Here is a 24,315-nt window from a genome sequence, read left to right as displayed (position 1 = left end):
CACAAGCATGCAAATCAGGTTACCTTAGGCCAGCTTGTTTCCATCAGCTCCCCTTGATCTCCTAGGGATGCCAATAGAGAAGCACTGCTTCCCCTGAGGAAGTGCTCTGGGAGCCAGCTGAGATTCAGACAAAGGACTGCATCCCTCTCCCCGCCTCAAGGCTCTGTGCCTGGAGTGGGGCCTCCAGCTGTGGGGATGAAGCAGCCCATCCCATAGATCCTCCATCCGGCTGCAGTGCTCAGGGCCCTTTCTCTCCCTGCTCGGGGCTGGTTTGGTGGCTCTCCCATGCTTTCTGAATGAGTGGAATGAAAAACAACCGTCCTGACAAGCTGAACCTCCCCATGCCAGCTGCTTTGTGTCGTCACAGAGCTCCCTGAAGAACCACATGGTAAATCTCGCTTAGAGCATCGTTAGCATATGTAGCGTCAGATGTATTTCTTTTTCACAACTTCTATTTCTGGGCAAAACAACACATTTTGTGTTTAGGGTATAACAAAAGAAAATCCCAGCAGATGTATCATTTGTCAGATTTTCCTATTCCTTTTTTGAGGAAGCCACTTTCCTGTGACGCCAGAGGAAGGTCCCAGGGAGTAAGCTTCACAGGGAGGGAAGCAGAAGGAAGGCAGTCTCTTGAATGCGTAAATCTAAGCCAGGTCAGCTGTGGCCTTACCCCATGCTGCAAGTTTCTTCCTCCCTTTTGAGGCTAGAAAACCAGTGTAGGAAGGTGACCAAATTTTAAAGTCACTTGTCAGAGGGGCATGGGCACATTGAGGAGGGTGGGACAGCAGCCAGGTGGATTCCTTTGTTTTTAACTGCTGCACAGCCACGCTCCCAGTGCTACGCTTATCATCGAGCTGTTCAATTCCTCTCTTTAATGGTCACAAGGACAAGTAAAGCTCTTTATAAGGTACAGCAGATACAGCTGGGCAAGGGGAGGAGTGTATGTGGGTTTTAGTATGGAAACTGCTTCTTGGGGGAGCAGACTTTGCGAAACATTGAATGCTACCATGGTCTCTTGACTCCTGTGGCAAGGTCAAAGCAGAGGCTAGGAGCAATGATCTGCTCCTGTAGTGTAACGCAGCTCTGCTCTGCCCTCAGAGTGGGTGAGTTTCTGTCCTGCAAGCAGTGGGGCTTATTGCATGTTTTGGGCTGACCCAGACGTATGTAGTGAGATGGAGACTGCTGACATTGAAAAGGAGCCTGATTTATTCAGTGCCAGTGGAGAGGTACCACCGTTCTAAGCAGCTCTAAGTTTGTTCAGCTCAACATTACCCCCTTGTGGGAAATAGGTGGAAAATCAAAGTAACAACAGTTCCCATTAGCAGATAGGTGTCCTCTGGCAAAAGCTTAGAGCTCAGTCTTGCTGGCAGCAGATGTGTGTGCCCTTGAAGAAAATGCATGGTGTCTAAGAGCATCCTGCTGCTCGTTGTTGATGTGCGACACCAAATGGTGGTTACGTGCTTGGAAAGTATTTTGCCAATAGCTCTGTCACTTGCATACAGACCTGTATTTCCTTGCACATTTGTCCTCAGCTGAACGTCCCAGCACGTTAAAAAGCAGTGGTTGTGCGAGCAGTCTCCAAATGGGGAAGTTTTGAGAATGATGGATCACTCTGTGCACTTTTCATTGGGAATTTCTTGAAAAGGGATCTTCACTGTAGTTATTTGGGGGTTTGTTATTGGTGGCATGTAATAGGTAGATTGCTAAGCTGTGCTTCATGTATGAGTATATAAGCGCTTTAAGTTCTTGTAAACTGGAGCTAACGTTGAAGGAAGCAAACCTGTTTACTTCAGGTCATTCACTTCCACCTCTGTCTTCTCTGCCTGGTGCCTGTAAGCACCAAGCAGTGAAGCAGTGAGGAAAGGACAGGAACAGCACAGCCTGTCCTGTTTTTTTTGACTCTGATTTGGGTCTGTGCAGTTGCACTTACCTGCTACATCAAAACATGAATGGATGCAGCCAGGCTGGATTTCAGCTCAAGGTCAAGCCACATCCAAAAAAGTTGTGGGGTTTTGGATCTTTTCAAGCAGGAGAGAGTCGACAAAGGGATTGAGACAGATGGCTCAAACCTAAGTGGAGTGAGTGCCAAATGTGCCTGGGACGATCTCAGCCGGCCCCCTGAGGATGATGAAGACAGCAGGAGCATTTGCATCGGAACCCAACCGCGGCGACTCTCCGGGAAAGGTAAGAGGTCCTGGGCTGTGGTACTGCCTTGGCCTTTGGGGCAGTAATGAGTCTGGGCAATGCTACGGGGCTCCTAGCCAATAGTGCATGCTAGAAGGCGTGGTATGCCTCAGAGGAACAAAATGAAATGTTGGTGTGCCTTCTTTAAGAAGAGCGGGAGATGGAGAAGGAGATCTTTGCTTTGTTTTTTTTCTAAATATATCTTTCAGGTTTGGGGCCGTTTCTCATTTAAATCTGCTAAGTTAAACTGAGCACTGGGTGAAACCAGGACTGTAAACACCTGCAAGGTGATGCAATTGCATTTTCCTAAGCTGAGTTTCATTTTTAACACTGTCACTTCTTGGGTGGTACATTGGACTGACATTTCATGTTGCAGTAGCTGAACTCAAGTGATTCTTGTAAATATGGAAGTCTGTAAGGAAGAAATTGAATATGGTGAAGTTCCCCTTTGCAGTGAGATGCCATGTCTGGGTACAGATAAGCGTCCTTGAAATTATGCATACTCTCTTTCAAATGAGTGAAGTAATATAAAATGTGAGGGCTTGAGATTTCTTGGAATGAATGATATTTTCCATAGGAATTATATCATATTTGTTTGAAGTCCACGATTTAAAAAAAAAAAAACAACTAAATGTATATAGAGTTCTGCCTGGCCTCTGTGGAAATATTTTGAACCACATTGGATCTAAAAAGACACATAAACGGTGGTACTTGTATGTCATGTCTTTGAAGAGATTTTGGAATCGTTTAATATCTTTTTCTCTCGTTGATCATCAAAAAGATGTGGAAACTTCTAAGCAAATTAAGAAAGCATCCCCTTCAAGCATTTGTCCATTGGATGTCATAGGAAAATGAAAAAGTAAGAACACTGCATCTGAACTGCGTAATTTGCAGTTTATTTTCAAATGTGACTTTGAGGATGAAGTTTATCTGTATAAAAGGTTTTTCTTTTTATGAATTTGATAGTAAATCAATCAACAGTTTTTCAAAACCAGTTGCAAAAACTCTAGGATCTCCTTGCACTTATTAGGAAAAGGAATAAGCTCCCATTATGCGTAATGGGAAAAGTGACTTCCAGCACAAAGGCTGGATGTGTCAGGAGGTTCTGCAAGAGATGCAGAAACAGCACACGCATCCTTTATGGAAGCATACAAATCTACTAAAAATTTCCAATTAGGGACATAGTACCAACAGTTCTCGTTCTCCTTGCCTGACATAACATTGCAGCCCAGAAAAAGGAAAGTCAAGGTGACTTTGTAAAGTGGAATAACTATTAAGGTTCAGGAAGTGCTGTTACAAATTCACCCTTAGTATCTCTTTATTTTTTTTCCTGAAGGGTTTAGATGAAAGGCCATAGAAAAAGGCCTCTTAAGAAAAGCTCATGTCCTTGTGTTTGTGGTGGTTCTGGGGACTCTGAGTCACGTTCAGAAAATTTTCTTTGCAGATACGGAGCAAATCAGGGAGACCTTGCGAAGAGGGCTGGAGATTAACAGCAAACCTGTTCTACCTCCAATAAATGCACAAAGACAGAATGGGTTGAACCATGACCGAGCACCGTAAGTGCATTCTGCAATGATGGGAGGGTATAAGAGCACAGAGTGGAAAACTAAGTTAAAGCTGGCTGGGAAAAGGCTTAGCTGGAAGAGAAAGCTAATAGCAAATGCTTGCAAAGCACAAAAACAGAAGAAGAAATGTTATTCAAGCTGGGTTAATGGGCTTATACTCAGGAGGGCAGATTTTTAGAGGAATTTTGCACAGACTTTACAGTGCAGGGTGGCTCTGACAGTGTCCTTTAGGATTTGTTGCTCGTGCTTTACAGCGTTTAAAATCAAGCTGAACTGAGCCCTATAAAATTACTGTGTCAAACGGTGTTGTGGTATCCAAATTGCTAGATGGCACAGGTCACCATTTGTTAGTGTTTTAGTCCGCACATTTTGTGTCAAAGTTCATATTAGAAACCTTTTGATTAAAATGATGATTTTTTTTCTAGAAGCAGCTTTGTTTTTGCCTGAGAAGGCAGGTGTTGGCTTTAGTCGATGCCAGTATCACCCTGTCTTACAGTCTGTAGACTAACAGGTAAAGTGGGATGAGGTAGGCCTGTAGATCTGGTCCTCGTGTGTAAATTTTGGCTTCAGTAAGTCTATAGGAAGTTACCTGTGGTCTCAAGCTATCTGCAGTATCTGCACTTCAGTCTTATGGGTTTCTTTCTTTTCCATCTTAGGCTTATTTCAGTTGCTAGTTAAATCTCTTCCATCAATTGTAACTTCTTCATCTAAGTGATAAAGAAAGGCATGCATCTTTGCACTCTCTCATCTTGGTGTTTCCTTTGGTTTCCTAGTCTCCTATGAACATTGTGTTCCAAGAGTAAAGATAGTCGTGATATCAGTTCTTTACTGTAGTGCCAGGCAGCATCCCATTCTATTTCAATTCCATTGTCATTCCTAATTCATAATATTCCTTGAACTCTGATTTCCGTTCTTGTTTCATTTTTTGCGTGACCTCTGATTTAGTTTGGGTATGAGTATTTCTGAGTTGCCTGGTACTCTGGGAGAAGTATTAAGTTAACTGCTGATGCTGTGTACTAACAAGTAAGATGATGTATTGGTGCTTATAAAAAAAAATCAGCAACCAAAATCTCAGGTGGTTTTATTACTGCTTTAGGAATAACCTTATTTTTGATATATAGTAATTATAGAGAGCCAGATCCTGACCTAACTCTGATTCTGAGTGTATTGCCTAGTGTGAAGCTTGGCCTCATTGGCCCCACTGAAGAAATAAAATGATGCCAACTTATTTGCAAGCATCACATCCAGGCTTAGAAGGATGAAAAGTACTGAGCAGGATTTCTCGCAGATGATGGGCTCCTCCGTGAATCTGCATACCCAAGTACAGATCTCTGTTTGCAGTGTCCGGAGGAGACCAGAAACATTTGGGTGCTCACCAGGTCAGGGAGGCAGCTGATGGGTAAGCCGCAATGCTGGCTGGCAGTCATTGCTTAGATAAGAAGGCTGTACATTATTCAAGGTATGATAAGCACAGATACACTTGAGACAGAGCACTGAAATGTTAAGGTGGAGCACACAAATATTTACCTGAGTTTTTAACTGCTCTGAGGTAGAGAGGAAGCCAGGTCACATTCAGAGCTTCATATCCGTGGTAGTACCCTTTGTAGCAAAGTTGTCTTACCCATAGCAGCTGCACACCCACCCTTCCTGAAGCCTGAAGAGTAGGAGTGGCTGGTTCCCTGTGTTTGTTTCCTAAAAGACCGATGCATTGCTCTGAGGTCTATGGTTACTGCTGCAGAAGCTGATAGCCTGTTTCCCCATAACAGCGATGCCGTTAACAAAAGAGAGCTGTCAGACCACTGCGTGTTCTGCCAGTGTCACTGGTGATAGTTATCATCTGAATGATGGAGATCTTCTCAATTCAAACAGCTGTGTGTCTTCGTACCTTCTTCCTCCATTCTTACCTACTGCTTTGAGAGGAGTTTGCAAAAGTTGAAAAGACCCCTTTCCAATGTTTTTTCTTTTCCAGTTCATGTAATGGATACAATGGGACTTGTTTGATGCATTGACAGTATGGTACAGATGCAGTAATACAGAAAGCTCTAACTAAGCCTGGGTGTTTCTTAATGTACTCTCTTAGCACGTCTTAAGCATTTGAGCAAGGTTGGACAACCTGCCCCTTACTACACAACCACAGTCCAATGTCTCTCAGCTCCTACTGCTGCAGGGAGATGTAGTGTAGGAATTCAGTTTTTGCATACAGTAGTATGTCTGCATCCACGTTCCATATAAGGTATCTGCAGTAGCAAAGGCTGAGACATGAAAGACACACAACCCAGTGTAGGTATGGTAATTTCATAGGACTTACAGGCACCTGAGGTGGATAACTCTTCCCATAGATCTAGTCCTTCTTGTACAAGTGTCTGTACAAGGTACCTTCCTTTGGGCCTGTTAGGGCTGGTTCTCAGTTCTGCCCTTCACAAGTCAAATAGCTATTGAGCTTCAATTCTAAATCTATACAGTGAGGCTAATAACAATGTCATCTTCTTGAGGCACCACCAGGATAAATATGTTAACGATTACGAGGTGCTAGCTGATGGGAACCAGGCTTGTGTGTAATCATATCCTGCACTGTACACACCAGACCATAAAATATCAAAGCCATGGTTCGTTGCAAGGGTCCTGTGAATAACTGGTGCATTAGGGGCTCCTCAGGAGCTTGACAGAAACACTCTATTGGGGCATGGCAAATCGTTCCAAATCTTCTTTCCACAGGGAGCCCTGCAGAGCCCTGGCCATCAAATTTGCACTCAACTGACATTAGGATGTTAAAGGCTGACATAGACTTTAATGGATTTGTGCAGGAGAGGAATTTGCTGTTTATTTATCATAGATTTGCAGCCACTGAGTGCTTTCCTAGTAGCAATCTTCCCTTTCTTTTCTCTGGCCCCTACCACCCACACACGATAATCTGTCAAGGTTTAGAGAGACAACCTAGCCCCCATTCAGTGTCACTAAATGCATCAGAACACTCAAACTTCTGAATGCTTATTTGTATGAAATGTTGGAGAACCAGATTCATGTGCATTTCCCCATCTTTTTTGTTGTTACAGTTTTCAGTGCTTATGCAAAATCCTCACAAGGTTGCAGATAGGGCTCGATTCAGTGTCAGGCTTCAGCAAAGCACATACTTACATGTTAAGCTTGCATATTACCAGTTGTTCACTGTCTCAGAGTCCTTAAAAAAGTTCCTTTGAGAAAAAAGGCTGTTTTCTGTCAAAACCCTGTTGGGCAGCTGTAGTACTTTGACTCATTAGTGTTATTACTTTAGACTGTGTAGCCATTTTTCTGCTATGGATGTGAATAAAGGCACTCTTAATGCTTAAAACTGCATCAGACATCTGTTTCTCAAAGCGTCTGTTAGCTCAGTTCATAAGCAGCCATTAAATCAGTTTGTATGCATTTAAGGAAAAAAAAACCCAACTTAATTAATCTTCGGAAACATATCTAATTATTTTGACTGTAGGTAACATAATACTCTTTGATTACACCTTGGAAAAATGAGGCGTGTATGAATACAAATGCACCCTACAGTAGAATGTAATTTATTTCTTAGGACCCATTGGCTTGGTAGGTGCTGCTCAGGCAGACAGAAGGGCGAGGCTCCCTGTGTCCTTAACTGCAGATTCACTGTGGTTGGATGCTGAGCTGTTCTGTTCAGATCTCAGCACTACCAGTGCTGCTAAGAAGGCCTCCATGTGCTGGAGGCTCCAGATGTCAAAGATCAGTGACACTTGTTGAGTCTCGCATATTTTGCTGTTTAATTTCTTGATGGTGTAAATTCTGGAGCTGTCTTTGTGCTGTCCTGTGAGGTGGGTGAGTAGTAGCCCCACTTCACAGATGAGGACAGAGGAGTTAATTTGCCATAGTTACAGCGAGAGCCAGGGTGGGGATGGGGGAGTTCTTGACCTTTTCCACCCCTCAAGGGTCCCCTTGATCACGTAGCACTGCTGCAAGTGATGTTTTTCTGCCCCTTGGCTGACTCAGTCATACTGCTCCTGTCAGCTGAGGCTGGAATAGAAACCCAGAGCTAGCAAGCTGCATTACTGCATGAGCTGAGGCTAAAATTATCAGTAATTGCTACACTTTATTGTTCTAGGTTTCAAGTAATGCCCACGCACATCCCTAGTGTCTCAAGGTGAGGTTTGAGTAGTGGAAAAAGGTCCCCAGGGCTATGTTACTTGGACAAAACACAGAATCTGTCTTCTGTTTATCACCCTCCCTCTTCTCAAGAAGGATAAAGCAGCATGGTTCAACTTGTGCATGGTTCCTGTATTTCTGTCTGAGATTTATTTTTTCCCAGGGAGTGGCACACTGCTTCCCCAGCTACTTATGCACAGTGGTCATTTGTCCAGGAGCCCACAGCAGATGCCCCAAAGACCTCAAATCCCATCTGCATTCAATTTCCAGGCAGAAAAGCAGGCAGAGTCTAGGGATCCCTGAACATACGGTAGCTCTGCACCCGTGTGCTAATTCCATCCAGCCCTGAGCAATTTCCAGCTGTGTGGGGAAACGAAGGCAGGCTCCTGGCAAATGGAGCAGGGAATGAGCTTCTGGCAGGTGGGGCTGGCAAGACTGTCCAGGCTGTGACCTTCTGATGCAGGGCACCCCAAGCATCCCAGGTGGTTGCCTTTCCCTTGTGAGAAGTCATGTCACTCCAGAAATCCTCCTGAAATAATTCCTGGTGATTTCAGTTACCTGCTGTGATGTAGGGTCAGGTTTGGAGCATGTCAATGGGAGTGTGGGAGTGCAAGCACTTTCAGGGCTGGCTGGAGTTCTCTCTGTGTAGTCCCTTTGACCAGTAAGTAGGGCACGCTGATTGCTGCTTTTGGTAAGTGCTGTGCATAGCATTGGGTTAATGCAAATGAACAAGCTCTATTTTAGCAGCATTTCTGAGACAGATCTTGGGGTGGTATCAAGACATAGGATTTGTTTTGCGGCGAGTGTGCACTTTGCTTCTCCCAGTTGCACTATGTTTTGCTTGCTACTTTCCTTGGGCGGAGGGGAGCTGTTGTCTGTGTAGCTGGTTTCCTGTCTTCAGTTCTTGGAGGCAAAGTTTTACATAAAGGAGAGCATTTCAGCATTCTCTGAAAACGTCTCTTTTTGGCTAGACTTTCTGATTCTGCAACCACTAAGCAGTAAGTTTCCAACCCAGGCCTGCTTATTTAGGCATGCTCCCTCATCGAGACACATTCAGTGGTGTCTTGCTTGAGTAAGGAATGCTGAATGGGGGGAGGCAGTGTGCTTTAGGGAGTGTCTCCCAGCATGAGCCTGAGTGCTGGGTGACAAGCCTGCAAACTAGAAAAGCAAATGTCTGGAAAACCAGTGTCAGTATTAGTGCGGAGTGGTCACCATGCTAATGATTTGCACTTCTGCATAGTTTTCCTCAGCTGAGAATCAAAAAGTGCTCTGCAAACATTGACTTAATCCTTGCAACACTCCTACATGGAAAAACGACTCAGTTTTACAGAGGGAGAACCTGCTGCATAAAAGGGTGGTTTGAGTCTTCAAAGTGCCAGTGGCACAGCCTGAATCTCTCAATCCTAGTTCAGATGGAGGTTTGGAACGGTCTGGCCCCTACAAGCACCAACGGTAATGACTGTGCAGCTTTCCAGAGGGGCAAAAAGATTGTTACTGCTGGCATTGTCCTTGGAGCCTTTCTGCAAGAGGCAACACAGAACCTCTTTACCATCCACCTGAACCAGGATGATGAGCCTTCCTCCAGGATGGAACATTTGAGCGAGCCTCATCTCGGTGTGACCACAGCAGGATCCATGCAGCAGCCTCCTTGCTGCTTCTGCAGTTGCCTCTGTGCCTCCGTGACGTGTCCTGTAACACCGTGTGCCAAGATGCTCTGGGCTCTCTCCCACAACTGCTGGTTTGTCCTTTGGGGGAAACTGTGGGAAAGACACTGGAAGATTGCCGGCACTTAAGTGATCTTTGACCATTTCTTCATTAGGGAGTGAGGAATTTTGAAATGGCCCCGGTTGGGAAGAAAAAAGGGAAAAGAAAAAGTGGTGCAGCCTTTCTCTCAGTTGTGTAAGCCTGCTCTAATTGTCTGCATTTGCTAAGTCATGGCACTGACATTTGTATCAGGAAGCAGGGATCAGTGATGTAAGTCAGGTTACTAATTCGGTGGGCACTCACCCTCACAGAGGCACCACCATGAGCAGTTTCCAAGAGTCTGTCCTTTGTGATGTCAGTACCTGGATAGTGGCTTGGAAATGCAGAGAAATTGTGTTCTGTGTCAGTGATGGAGCTTGGATGGGAATTGTGACCTCCTTCAGTGACAGATCTGTGAGATCAAACACCCCGATCATAAGGCAGGATGTGAATGCAAGAATAAATAAACCTTTCTTAATCTGATCAACCTGGTTATTCTGGAATCCCATAAAATAACTGCCATTGGGACTGCTTGAGAAGAGGTTGCCATAAACATGACTTACAAGGAGGGGACATCCAAACTTTGCACAACCTGGTGATTGCATTGGCAGTTTTCCAGGATCCCCCAAGGGCTGCTGCTAATTGGCATAAAATTAAGCAGATTGCAGCTACTCTCATCTTTAATACAAAGAGAGGGCCCCCGGGAGGCTACAGGTTGCAGCGTGTGGCTGCTTCCATCGTGGAGCACAGTGCGTGGGGATGTGTAGGCTCCTCGGGCTCTTTCTCCCTGTTGAGGGAAGTCTGGGGAGGCTGCATTCCACAGCACAGCCCTTTACTACAGCTTGACCACCCCTCTTTCAAAAGCAGGGCTTTAAAAGTCAAATGTGGCTTTGATTAAGCTCATGGACTGTTAATCAGCATTCAGTAGATTAATATAATAATAATAACAATTTCCTCCTTCTCTCCTCCGCCCAGAAGCAGACTACTGGTAGAAACTGAAGCTGGAAAAAATAGTTGAAAGTCAGCTAAAGTCACCTTGGTAACTGCAGCAATACACTTGCCCAGAATAGGAGACATCAAACCCAACTACAAACAGCTTTAAAGAAACAAAAAGAATGTAATCATCTAAAGAATTAATCTGACAACTGCCCACATTTACACCTCCCACAAGCTCCCAATCAGAGGGAAATGCGCTTTAATCTCCTCCAGCTCCCCTCTAGTTTCACAAAACACTAGATGTGCAGTCCTTAAACTGGGACATTTCCGGCGTGCTGCTTCCATTTAAATCTACTGCCTTTCCAAATGCAGCAGCCCTAGCTGTTGCAGACTTGTTTTTTCTGGACACTGAGAAACATGAATTTTTTGTGTGGGCTGGATGAAGTATTATATCTGGAATAGACAAAGTTTGCAGCATTTTACATGATAGTCAGCTAGAGCTTAGTCATAACAAATAAAACTCTGCCGGTTTCTGCTTCTGGTTTATTTGGTGATGGGGTGGAGGAAGCAAGGGGTTATGGGTAACTGGCAGTCGTAAAATCAGAGGTGTTAGTGTTAGAAAGCAAATTTTTTTCTAAATTGTCTTCTATGGCTGAAAAGTGCAAGCTGTGGATGGCAGTGTGTGTTACGATGTGACAACACCCTAGACGTCCTGGTGACCTTCTGTCTGGGCTGTCACCCTTTGGAAGAGTAAGGACAAGGATTTCTGCTCCCTGAGAGAGAATATTAATGGGTGTTTTAGAGTCACTGCACGTGTTCCAGAGCGTGAAAGTCGCGTCCACTTTGTGGCTTTCCTTAAGCACCTTTCACTTGGACACCTCCAGGCATTTTACAAAGCTGTAGGATGCACTGTGTCCCCTTGATGTGCTTAATCCACAACACATCCAGAAGTACCCACCACACAAAGCTCTTGACACACAGCTTAGATAGAAGATGGCAGGGTTCTGCTGTTGTAGTTTCACCCTCATCTTCAAATAGCTGAAATTGTGTGAGCCCCGCTAAGGTGAAACAAGAAACACTGAAACCATGACTATCTCGGAAAAGTTTCCTGGAAGGGATTAATTATTTCATGTCATTCAAAGTATTAACTACCATTTTGCTTCACTCCTTCACCTTTTTGACAGAAGGGCTGGTTACTTATTAACGTGAAGTCATAATTATTGACAGCCTTAAAGTCATGACAGTTCCGTTTGATAGTTACACATTAGTCAACATCTTCTCTCGAATGTATAATGACAAACAGCATTTGCTGTTTCTAATAAGATTTAGAAAGCTTCGTCCCTTTTCTCCAGAATATTGTCGTCATTGCTATTATTGCATTAACAACCGGAGGCTGTTTCCCCTCAGGACTGCAGTCCCATTGTGCTAGCAGCTGTACTGGCTCCTGTGGTGGAAACTGAAAAACCCACCTACAGTTCAGGGGCTTTGGAGCCTGGGGTTGGTGGGATCTGCCCGCTGGCAGTCTGTCCTTCCAAAACATGGACCTCCAGCACCAGCTGTGGGACTCTGGGGTAAAAAGCATGCCTGGCACACTTGGGCAGTCCAGGTGAAAAGAGGACAATTTCCTGTCTGCAGCAATAACATTGCTGTGTAACTCGCAGTCTGCTCCAGGATGCATAAACTCCGGACCAGTGCAAGCTTATGGCCTGCTTGAAAACCGTGCGTTGCTAATGGCTGACACTTTTGGTGGGGATTGATGAATGAATGATTGGAAGCAGTAGACCACAGGCTGACTTTCCCACAGCTCGCTGTGTATATAAGATCTGATAAGGAAGTTCAGGCAAAGCTTAGCTTAAGGTCAACGGATCATTAATCAACTGTGCACTTCTCAGGTAATCAGCCTACAAAATGCTGGCCCACTCCTCTCTTTGAAGACCCCACCAACAAAGAGCTGTAAAATGTTTGCCCAAGTAGATTAAACACAACTTTTAAGTGCCACCTATAGACTACAAAGCATGTTGTGTCTTTGCTTCAGGGTTAACCCACCCAACTGGCACTTGGCTGACTGACAGAGCATCAGCCCACCCCATGCATAAACTGTATCCTGACCTACTGTGTCCTTGCTCCATCCATTATTCTTTGTGTGTGGCTAAGGCACAACATGAGACACATTTCATAGCTTATATTGCAGGGGGATGAGCTGGGCTACTCTGGTTTCTTCTCTCTGCATGTTTCTGCCATGGGTGTGCAGGGTTTTTGCAGGAAGGCCTGCTGAGATTGAAGCTGAGCTTGTACTTTTGTATTGGAGTGAGCAGCTCGGCAGTCCGAGTGCAAAGCTCTAGGTTTGGATGACAGGGCAGAGGCAACAGATTGAGCTGTGTTGGAAGCTATTCTAAGCTGTATTACCACGTGTGGTTGATGGAAGTAAATCTGCGACAACACCCAAATGTAAAATCAAGTAGAGGTGTGATGGGTTGTGAGGTCTTGTGAGGGTCAAGCTGTTTCTTTACATTTTTTTCCAGATGTACGTTCAAGATGGCTCAGCTTGGGTGGAGGAAGGATCTGAGCATGTTTTGACAGTGTTTCCAAATGCAAACTGAGCCTGGTAGTGCTGTTTGGTTTTTAGTCTGGTAGAACTGAAGCACATTATGATATGGCATCTTTGTCTTGGCTCCCTCCTTTCCCTGCTCTCCTCTTCTGGTGACTCTGCAGTACAGAAACTTAATATAAGTCTTAATTCTACTAATTTCACCTAGTCACAAAAATTCAAATCACATGTCAGACATACTGCATCAATTCATGTCATCCTCAGAAACTGTAAACTCCGTGTCCTTCCTTCTTTGTTCTGGACTATCATGTAACTGCTCTTTGAACATATAAAGTGTTTATGGTCAAGTATTTTGAGATACAACTACTTGATTATCTAGAGGATTCTATCTGGCAAAGCTCCTAATCATGTATCAAAATAACCTTTAGTCATAGCTTCTCAACATGCTGGCCTTGCAGAAATGAAAAAATACGAAGGCAAAGCTGCATTGCCTTAAAGCAGCCCCACTTCAAAGAGAAGGCAATCTGCGTATGTCCTGCTCATTACAAGCAGAATCCGTCTTTGGCTGTTGCACTTGGTGCTGGTGGAAACAGTTCTCAAAACCTTTCAGTTGAGCTGTGGAAAGAAGTGATTTGAATATAATTGTAGGGATGCCTCAGACCTGAAAGATATTGCAGTGAGGGCACAAATGACTGGACAACTCTTTCCTGCAGGCCACTGTCTAAAATATCCTGAACATACAGCAAAAGTGGAGGGAGGGCATACCTGCTAATGCTTCTAAGCTGTTTTATAGTGGTTTGGGCATTGGAGAGTGTAGTTTTTCTCCAGTTCTTCCTGTAAATTCTATTTCTTGTATGCTGGGGAGGAATGCAGCATGTTTCTTCACCAGTTCAGATCCTAGGTCATCAAACAAAGGCAGTAGCATACTGGGACTGATAGTCTGCAGGAGGCTGAGTCCCTGACGGGGTGAGGAGAACTCAGATGTGTCTTCATAATGGTTTGGTCCTGTGTTCCTCAGTATTGACTCAATCGATCTGAATCACAGCAGAAACAGCACACAGCACTAGGATCCTAAGTGTGCACGTTTTGTCTCTCTCAGAAGCCGGAAGGACAGTTTAGAAAGCGAGAGCTCAGCAGCTATCATTCCTCATGAGCTAATCCGCACCAGACAGCTGGAAAGCGTACACCTGAAGTTTAACCAGGAGTCTGGAGCGCTGATTCCCCTCTGTCTAAGGTGAGTGGGGCCATCCTTCCTCCTCCTCAGCTTCTGCAGCTCTTGCCCTGCGGCACTGTTGCACCATACAGACATGCATGCAGCGGTTCTTTAAAGGCCAGAGCTCAGATAATTTTGCCAAAACACATTGGAAACAGATGATTCTTTGCTTGTGTGCTCATCATGGTAAGACTGTTTCTCATTCTTTTTTTCTGTCCTTCAGTATATTTTAGTGTGCTGAAACAGGACAGGATTAGTATGCCTTTATTATTAATAGTCTAGTGCTGGCAACTCTGATAAAGAAGGTATGTCTTATCATGTTCTGTCAAAGAAATCCCTTGAGTTGTTAACTATGGCTTATGGACTCAGACACAAATATTTGTGCAAAGCCTGTTTGCAATCACTTTTTGCATGCAAGTGTGTTTTCTAGTCAAATTCTGTCACTTACATGAGCGAAGGAAAAGAACATTGTGTGTGTACTCTATGCATTACCTTTTGAAGGTTAGGTTATGCATACCCCTTTATGTGACTTTTCTATATACTCACAGTTTCAGTCAGCACTAGTTTTAAAAATATATGTGGTAAATGTAGTCGTTAGCATAAGACAAATGATTGCAGGTGATTGAGTTACTTTGGCTTAATGAGTTACCTGCCTGTGGTATCAGTTATCAGCAGCAGGTGCACTGTTGCCTGTGCCTGTTGAGAAACCAATGGGATAGTTGACATGAACATACTTTATTTTTCATTATAAATGTGTGAACGCTCTGCCATGATCAGTTAACACAGCTCAACTGACCAGCAGTAACTCATCAATCAGCTGTGACCCTGTTGCTGGTGCCATACATCTTACCTTAAGGTTTCCCAATTGCATATTGGAGGCCATGCTTGCATGCAGAGGCACTCAGCATAAGTAGCAAGGGCATGACTTTCCCTGTGGAAAGCACTGAATGAAAGAAAGGGAATTGATACTATAAGTGGTCATGCACATGTATCTTCCAGGCACTTTATTGAAATGCTTAAGTAGCACAAGTTACATTTTTTGAGCACCAGGGCACTGATTTACTAGGCACTGTCACCGTAGGGGAGTTTGATCCCACTGATGTTCCTGCTTAGAAAAGCATCATCACACTGCCACATGATGCAGAGTCTGGTTTCTCTCCTGCAGTTTTCTTCTTTCTGAAAGACTGGTAGTCTGCTGCATGTACGTGCATCAGGGCTTCATCATGAGGACAATGGGATCCAGTTAGACTATTCTAGATCTGAACAAGGCCCTGAATTATACAGGGGAGATAAGAGAGAACTTGCCTCGAAAGGAGACTTGTGACAGGCTAATCAGTCTTATGGTCCTAAAAAGTTAATGGTTGCTACCTTCAGATGGCTTCACATGCTGGTGGCAGAAGCTGTAGTGATGCATCTTCATCAGTCTGTTGAATGCTGCTCACACCTTTCCGTTCACACACATATGTTTTATTCCCAGGGGAAGGCTCTTACATGGACGGCACTTTACATATAAAAGTATTACAGGGGACACAGCAATCACGTTTGTATCAACGGGAGTAGAAGGAGCATTTGCTACAGAGGAGCACCCCTATGCAGCACATGGACCTTGGTTACAAGTAAGAGAGCCTGCTTCCTTTTAATTCCTCTTCAAAGTGTCTTAAATATGATCCTATGTTAAGGGCTTAAAAGTGTAACAGACCTGTTTAGTGTCTCTTACAGTTCATGCGGAATATTTTCAGTGATTATGAACTCAAAAAATAATGGTAAACTGTTACTGTTTATGTCAGTGGAGCTCAAATTGATGAGCAGTGGCTGGAAAGTTATAAAATTATCTGTGAATACAGTAGTATCCATTTCCTGGAGTCAGCAAACACTTTGAAGACTGTATTTGCTCTTGATTTCCTCCAGAAGGGAATGTGGGGAGGCAGAGTGGAATGACCTAAACAAGAATGGAGCCAGGGCAAAAGAGCTTGCAAGCTGATCTCTAGAGAAAGCTGTGGGACTTCGATCCTGCTGAGCCAGGATCTCAGTTTTACATCATCCTTTACAGGAGGGCAGCACAAAGGGTGCAGCCTCTCAGTTTTACCTCTTTCTCTTAATGATTCTATGACAAAAGTGTGTCATAAAAATCATAAGAGTGTTTCATGAAGCACCCACACATTTTCTACACCAGATTGTTTCCATATCACAGATTTCCCTTGGAAGCTCCCCATCTGTTTGGTGTTGAGGGTCAGCCCTATAGAGCCAGGGATGCACAAATTATATGATGGCATAGCACTATTCTAACCTTGGTTTCCTTCATGATTGTAAACATATTGTAAACATAAAAAAAAGCTTTGGGAGATGTGTTTATACAGAAAAACACATCTCTTAGAGTCTGTATGGATACAGTACATCTCTGCCTTCACTGTTGCTGTGGCATTCCTGCCTCCCCTTCTTTTTTAAGGCAGAGGTTTGTTTTAGCATTGCTGTGTTGTAGCTAACCTTCCAGTGACTTGTTTTCAAGGCATTCCAGTGCATGTGTTCATACGTCTGGAGGACATCATACCTTGAAATCTGTACGACTTGTAAAGGAGCTGATCTTGGCTGGAATCATCTCGTGTAGGGATTTCAAAGAACTTGCATGCTTTGATTGTACTGACTGGAAAATGCAACACTCCTGTAATGATTAACAGCAAACGGTCAGGCTTAAGGGTGGGTCATTTGCTGTTGGTTCCTGTGCTTGCCAACACATGATACATGGGATCTTGTGACTGTGTTAACTCCAAACATAAGAGTGTTTGTCTGCATTTACATCACATCTTGAAAAGTATTGATGTGTGGAGTAGACGAGTAACCTCTAAGAGTGAGGAATGGCAGTAGTTAGGTCACCATTCAGGCAAGTAACCAGTATTAACCCTTTGTATCTAGTTGTTCCTGTGCCTATTACTGGGGTGCTGAAAATTAAGCAAGTTTTTGGAGTATGTGGAAGGGAAAGGTGAAGAGTTTCTGGCTCCTGAGGGATTGGGAGAAGCAGGTTGTCTCCTGCACAAGATCATTGGATTGGATTTTCTCTTCTGACATGACTGCCTTTGTGCTGGCTTCTGCCCCATCCCGTGATAGGAATGAGGGAGGACAGCCAGGCTGGGAGGGGAAAGGAGGCTAGAAGCAGCCTGGGACAAGAGGAGGAGGACCTGGTTGTGCGAGATAGATGTAGGAGTGTCTGAGGCTCTTGGCTTAATATGCAATGCGAGGCTTCCTCTGTGCTCAGCAGTCCCTTGTGGTGTTGGGAGTGGAGGAGGGAGGTTGGTGTGGCTTTGCTTCAAAAGTAAAAGATATTGTGGAGCACAGTTTCCAAGGAGGCGAGTTGTGTTGGTTTAGACCCTTGCAGCCTGAGCAGGCAGAGTTGGCAGCCCCGCAGAGGTTTCATAGTGAGTCCCAGGGGCCTTTCCTCCTCCTTTGACTGGGACCCCAGGCACTGCAGTGCAGAGGCTTGTTGGAAAGGGATGCAAACGGAGGGATTGTGGAGAGGAAGAGAGATGGCAGGCCTCTTCTCCTGCAGGCTTTACTCCAATGGAGCCTGAAAAATCCAGGCCTCCACTCTGTGCAGCAGCCAGGAACTGCCTCCTTTTGGGCCTGAGTGCTGGTGCAGCAAAAGCCCAAACCTGCAGACTAAACACAGTACCTCCTGTTTACATCTCGTGGGCTGGAGTGAAGCATATCCAAGGTGGGTCAGGCCAGGCTGAGCAATGAGCTGAGAGTCACTGGCTGTGGCGGGTGGTTAGCGGGTGACAGGAGTTTGGCAGGTCCCAGCGTCGTTCCTAGCAGACAGGTGTCCGTATCGCCGCTGCAGCTGGGGCTCGGCAGGAGCCCTTTTAGCAGTCTCAGCAGAAAAGGCAAGGAGTCATTAGACTATGACGATTGTATGCCCCATTTCTGTCAACAGTCTTTCCAGGTCACGTTTGAGGTATGTTACTGGGGGAAGCCTGTCCTGCTGCTACCCGTGCTCGGGGGATGATTAGATTATTTCATTCTCCAGTGCTGTCAAATTGGCACCTTTCCCAAGTATTTGGATTTTTTTTTCATTTAAGTAACATTTAATTAGTTCTAAGAAGCTAAATTCTATTAAAGGTCTAAGCATGTCAGGCTGGTTTATTTCTGAACTTCTTCCACTGTGTCGTGTATTGTTGAATAGGGAAATTGCTTTGACTCAGAAACGTACAAACATATTCAAGAAGTCCTTCTTGTTAACACTAGACTCCTGTTTATATGCTAGTTACCGTGGCAAAGTCTCTGATGTGTAACACTTGCATTAACATTACACACGATCAAAGGCTTCCGTCCTTCTTTCTTCCGCTCCCCCTTCCCCCAGTGCTGTGACAGCAGTATCCCCATGCCTCCTGAGCACCCCTCATCTCCTCTCCATCCCGAAGGGCAGATGTTCCAGATGCACAGAGGAAAGCTGGGCAGGAGCTGTCTGGCCTGATGTCAGAGAGTTAAGGATGCTGATCATGTAAACAGACTCTGACATTAACTGCCCCACAGAGACATTCATATTCGTAGTGGAGTGCCCAGGCTTCTCGGACTGAGCATGCCAAGCATGCAATTCATCACAGATCAACCTTGTTTGTCTGTAAGCCTAGCCAAAGCAAGGTGAGGCTGTGCGTGTGTTCTCTCTCCCTCCCTTACTTATGTTCAGGCAGATGATAGAGACACTCTGTTGAAATGTCTTACTGATCAAACCCGACCCAATAAAGTTGCCTGAGCCTTTAATACATATTAATATTATCCTGGGGTAGTTTGTGTCAAAGCCTGTCAGCATGCATCATCCTTTGGGAATTACCATCATTAAGTCTTCGGTGATGGGAGTCAGGACATGCTTCTGCAAAGCTCCTCTGCTTTTATGTGGAGCTCTCTGCCCGTCTAGCACAAAGCAGACTGTTCTCCCCTCCTACCTCCCTCTCACCTGGACTACTTACTCTCCCCAGAGGGGAGAAGGAGGTTTGTTTAACACTACCTTCAGATAATTTCTGCTCCTGCTGCTTTAGGCAGTCATTGTTCTAGGGAAGAAGATGACATTCAAGTCTTTGATCATGTGCAACGTGCATGTTACACATCAGATATTGCTGCAAACTCTGACATACGAGCCCATACAGAGCAGTAAAAACAAACTTTTAGTCAAAGAATCCTCGTTAACTGCAAAATCAAGGATACAGAATTTAAGACCTATCTGAACAACACTCTCTGCAGCTTAGCATTGCCCTTGTTATGTATATTTCAATATCATATCTAATTGAATGTTCAGATATATTTTTTACAAAGTACGCTGCCTCATTCAGTGCTAAGGATGCAGTGTGTTTTGGGGATGAATCAGGCATGAGGTAAGGTAGACTCTCACCTATAGGACTTCCACTTTGTTTGTCAAAATTAAACGTGTAGTGAATGAGGCAAGTAATCGCAGAAAAATCACGCAAGTCCTATGGTGAAGCCTGTTAAGTGTTACCCTGGAGAACTGGATCCTGTCCCTACCTCTATTCTGTTCTTTCTCAATGTTGTCTCCAGATTCGCAAGGTAAAATATTCACAAGTGGCAACTGAGTTTGTGTGCCCCGCTTTCTGGATGGCCGGTTTGAGAGCTGAGGTCTGATCCATGTTCTCAGCAGCACTCGAGGCCAGGAGGAATTCTGCTGCAGATCCCCAGTGCCCCACGGTGCCAAGTGGGCTGGAAAAGAGGGACCTGTGAGTCTTGGGGCAGGCACCTGCAAGTAGTAGCCATTCAGGCTCAATTTCCTCTTCGCTTGTTTTCCTCTTTCTGTTAGGGAAAACCTTCCAGTCATCCTGTGAAGATTAATTTAGTGCTTGCAAAGCATTCCAGCACCACAGAGGAACACTAGAAGCAATTTCAGGAAGATGTTATAATTCATTCTTACAAGTCAAGAGAGAGAAAAGAACTCTGTGGGGTAGGGGGCCGGCCTGAGAATCAAGACTCACATTGAACCCCCTGCTCTTACAGGTTTTCTCTGAGATTTTGTTAGCTATCAGCGTCTTTAGCTCCCTCCCCTGTCTGCTGCATGGAGGAGAGTGCTCCCTGCCTCGCAGAAATGTGAGGCTGAGCACGTCAGAGGCTGTGAGAGCAGTAGGGACAGTAAGATTAGGTACTTCCAGTATAATCCATGCTGGCAGTAGTCGGATGGAGAGTACTAAATAAAGGGGAAGAGAGTAGGAGGAAACGGGCAAACAACTTGAATGATAATGAAAAGAAATGATGACTAATGCTGCGTTCAGTGAGCAGAACCATCCTGAGGACCAAGCAGGGCAGAGGTCTTGTGGGAGAAAAACTGCAGGCGATCTTGTGCTTACAGATTTGTTTCGTGATGCAGACATTCGCTCGGGCCGAATTAGCATTGCGCAGGCAATCTCTATTCAGCCATTTCCAAAGTTTCACATGCCCAATATTGCTGGTCTCTGTAAAGGGCCTTTTTTTTTTTTCCAGGAAATTTACTCTATTTCAAAACAAATGCTGTTAGGCCGATGGATAATTTGCAGTTGGCACCCTCCAATCCTCAGCACGAGGTCTCTGTCTCCGTGTGAGCTCTGTTCTCCTCCCATACCAGCAGATTTGCAGCGCCCGGCAGACATGGTGTGGATGCTGAGGCTTTGGAGAAGGGGCTCCCCTCCTGTCTCCCTGCCCTTTGTGTCGCCTCCGGCTTTGGCCTCTGGTCTGCCCTCCATCCTGTTTTTCTATGTCTTTGTCTTCCTCTCATCCTGGCCCGTCTCTGCTTTTCTCTCCTCCCCTTCATTCAAGCTGGCAAATTCCTTCACCTCCTCCTCCACATCGCCTGACTTCCAGCAGAAACACTGAGAGCACTGGAGAGTTTCCCTGCTTTGCGTCCCGATGTGCCTGGTGCCATAGCAATCCCTAGTCACTCAGAGGAATGATCAAAGGGGAAAGTCCTACTTAGCAGCCTCTGCCCTGTGTCTGAGGGGTGAGCTGCCTTGGGCTGGTGCATGTTCAATGAATAAGGGACCTTCAGTGCATTTTTCTGCTCTTCCCTGAAAGGCTGTGGGCAAACGATCACTTTCAGAGGCTTCTGGCTTGGCAAAGCGTTCTCTTGATAGGGAGAAAGCCTTTCCCTTGACCTCCGGAGCTCCTCCTGAGCTCTAGTTCCAGTGCTCTGCAACAAAATGATTATCCACGTTTGTTAGCACTGTCGGAAACTACTTTTTCCAAAATACCTCTCAGAGATAACTTGATTCCTTTTTCCCTAAAAAACCAAAAACAAGGCATCCAGCATGGAAAAATAAGTAGAGGCTCAGGGACAGCAAGGTCAAACTTCTGGAAGAAAACATTAGACAAGCGTGTCCGTAGGCAGGATAGGTACATGGAGCCCGTGGGAAGCATCCAGCTTTCAGGAGCTATCAACACGCACTATCTGTGTTGGCAATTGCAGGGTGGGGGGAGATTACTGTGAGCAGGGTCATAGGGGACAATCCATTCTTTTGGTTTGGCAACCTAAGTGAAAAATCTGGGAAAGAAGATCAGACCGAGCTGAATCTTTAAATATTCTGTTTTTCTAGCTGAAACAAAGGCCTTAAAGAAACCAAAAGCAGAAGAAAATCCTTTTGTGTTGAATGAAACCAGAAATAGAAGGTTTTCTTCAATAAAAACAGACCAAACAAAAAGAAAAAAAAGCAAGTTTTGCAGAATGAAGCTGGGGTTGTTAGAAGTTTTGCCTTCTCTAATCAACATTTGAAGGATAAAGCACTCACCCAGGATATGAAAAACTCATGTTTTATTCCTTCGCTTTTATTTCAGCTGCTGCTTCTACTACTTAGCTTTATGGCCACCACAGCTATAGGGTATTTTGGTTGTTCCTCAGCTCATCCAATTGGAGTGGTTCCACATCATATAAAACACTGAATTAGTCACAGAGACAGAGAGCACAAGAGAATGACTCTGTTCCGGTAGAGTAAGGACATTCCCCTGGAAATGAGCACATCTGGTTCTTCTCTCTGCTATCCCACATGTTAAATCACTTATGCACATTGGCATAATGGCAGCAGTAGAGGTTCAAAGCAACCTTTGTAACAGCTACTCTGGTGCTTGATTTGCTTACCCATTAAATGACAGCTATGGGTTGAATCCAAGGGATTGGTTTTTGGTCTCCCCAGACTCGAGTAGATGCACTATGCCTAGCATGGTGAATTTAAGGACAGTGTCCACAAACTGGCCAAAATCACAGAGAACTACAGCCTCCTCTTCCCAAATGCATCTGTCCCAAGACAAACATCTTCTAAATCTTTTAGGTGGCTTCCCCCAAATTCTTGGTCAGGCCTAGGGCAGTCTAAACCATCACTTTCCAGTAAGTTTTATCACCTTCCCGCAACACTCCCCAAAACCCCTTTCTGTTCTTTTTTCTCACAGACTCAGTTCATGAGACACCAGGAGAAACTTAACATTAGAAGTTAAGCATCCCATTAGGTCATCATGATCCACTCTTCCACAGCATGTTCTCTAGTTCTTTGTCCAGGCTCGTTTTGGACGAGTCAGGTCCTTCCATCCCTCAACCAACTGACTGTCCCCTGTCTTAATGCCCCTCCCTTGCTACTTGAACTACATTTTAGCTACTCTGTGTAGCTTGCCTCTCAGCCACTTGGAGCATTTATTGAAATGTCTGCTTTCCCCTAGTGTTTTCACTCCAAAGGAATTGGTATTGCTTGTTGTCTTGGTTCCCTTGCCTCCTCTCTCCAGCTCAGCCGAACTTCATGTTTGCTGGAAGCAACAAGATGGATCTTGTCAGGCTGGACATGGAACTAGCCTTGTAGCTGGGAATGTCATAGGAGATCCCACAAGGTCAAAATCTTTCAGCATCATCATATACTTCCTCTTCTGGGATTGTAACATCACAGTGTGAAGCAATAGGGTCCCTCAGGCACCTGCAAGTGGATGTTTTTCCTGTACAAGGAGAGTTATGAATCTCCTGGAAGAGCAACAATGGAATTTCCCATCAAAGGTGTTTGTCGCAATGCTGGTACCTTGGAGGCTGTACTGAGATGGTATGGGCCTCTTCAGGCAGTGTCAGGGCTGGGCATGACGTAGAAAGACTTAATGACAAGGCTAGAACCATCAAAGCAAGGCAACGAGGAGAAGGCCAAGCCAAGGGGAAAGGCAAGAAAGGGACTGGGGATGCTCAAAAGAACAAATCAGGGGGTGTATTGGTAATGTCTACTTTCAGTGGGAAATGCTGACACACCTTAGCTGCATTTTCTCTGTGCTGTCAACAGGAATTAATCTGAAACATTTTTAGGGCAAAGGGTTCCTAAATGCTGCTGGGTATTTGCAGAAGTAACAGATGACATGCGGCTTAGGGTACAGCTGCTCCACCCAGCCCAGGCATAGCACCTGTATGGATGAGCAGTGTCTGAGAAGTTCTGGTGTGATTTACATAGGGGTTTATTGCAATGCATCCCCACCTTCTCTACCTGAGCTGTACAGGCGAGCTCTGTACTAAGTCCAGATCTAATAAAACCTTTATTTTCTTTGACAGGCCTGTTAGAAAAGCAAGTGACAATGTTTAATGCAAACAAAGCACTAGGACAAAGTGTGGGATAATTTGGTTTTGTTTCTAGGTAGGCAAGAAAGTGGGTATTATTAGTAAAAGCATCCATGCCGAGTTGTCCCTGGGCCAGTCACTTGTATTTTGCCCTGAACAAAGCACATTCCCTGAAGCTGGACAAAGCTGCAGCTCAATTCCTAGTTCAGCTTCTGAGTGTCTTCCAAAACAAAGGTGTGACAGCTGTCCTGGGCTGTCAGCACCAGCATGAACTGTGGTCCCAAGCAGCCTCTCCTGTGCTCAGAATTTCAAGTCCTCATGGTAAGATTGAACCCCAATGTACGAGAGAAATGGGGTGTTAGGTGTGGAATGGTACCTGTAGCTGACTGTAGTCTTTAATGTTTTACTAAGCACAAGTTGCTTTCAAAGTCAGCCAAACTAGTCTAGAGCCCCA

At 44.9% G+C, this 24,315-nt stretch overlaps 1 protein-coding gene across 3 annotated transcripts in view; it reads left to right on the top strand.

The window, feature by feature from the left end:
• Positions 1 to 24,315, top strand: part of SUFU (SUFU negative regulator of hedgehog signaling) — an 85,581-nt gene that overhangs the window by 48,720 nt on the left and 12,546 nt on the right. For 2 of the 3 annotated variants that reach the window (XM_065747033.1, XM_065747032.1), the window contains 4 exons: positions 2,028 to 2,184; positions 3,629 to 3,740; positions 14,216 to 14,350; positions 15,807 to 15,945. In XM_065747033.1, the coding sequence (XP_065603105.1) occupies positions 2,028 to 2,184; positions 3,629 to 3,740; positions 14,216 to 14,350; positions 15,807 to 15,945 (543 nt within the window). The remainder of the gene's footprint in view (positions 1 to 2,027; positions 2,185 to 3,628; positions 3,741 to 14,215; positions 14,351 to 15,806; positions 15,946 to 24,315) is intronic. The other variant, XM_065747034.1, reaches the window with a different exon arrangement.

Source organism: Cyrtonyx montezumae, unplaced genomic scaffold (genome assembly GCF_038088225.1).
Source record: "Cyrtonyx montezumae isolate F1298 unplaced genomic scaffold, pur_monq_1.0 scaffold_4, whole genome shotgun sequence".
NCBI classification, from domain to species: Eukaryota; Metazoa; Chordata; class Aves; order Galliformes; family Odontophoridae; genus Cyrtonyx; species Cyrtonyx montezumae.
Note: the sequence above shows the minus strand (reverse complement) of the source record. Positions and strands in the feature narration are given on the sequence as shown.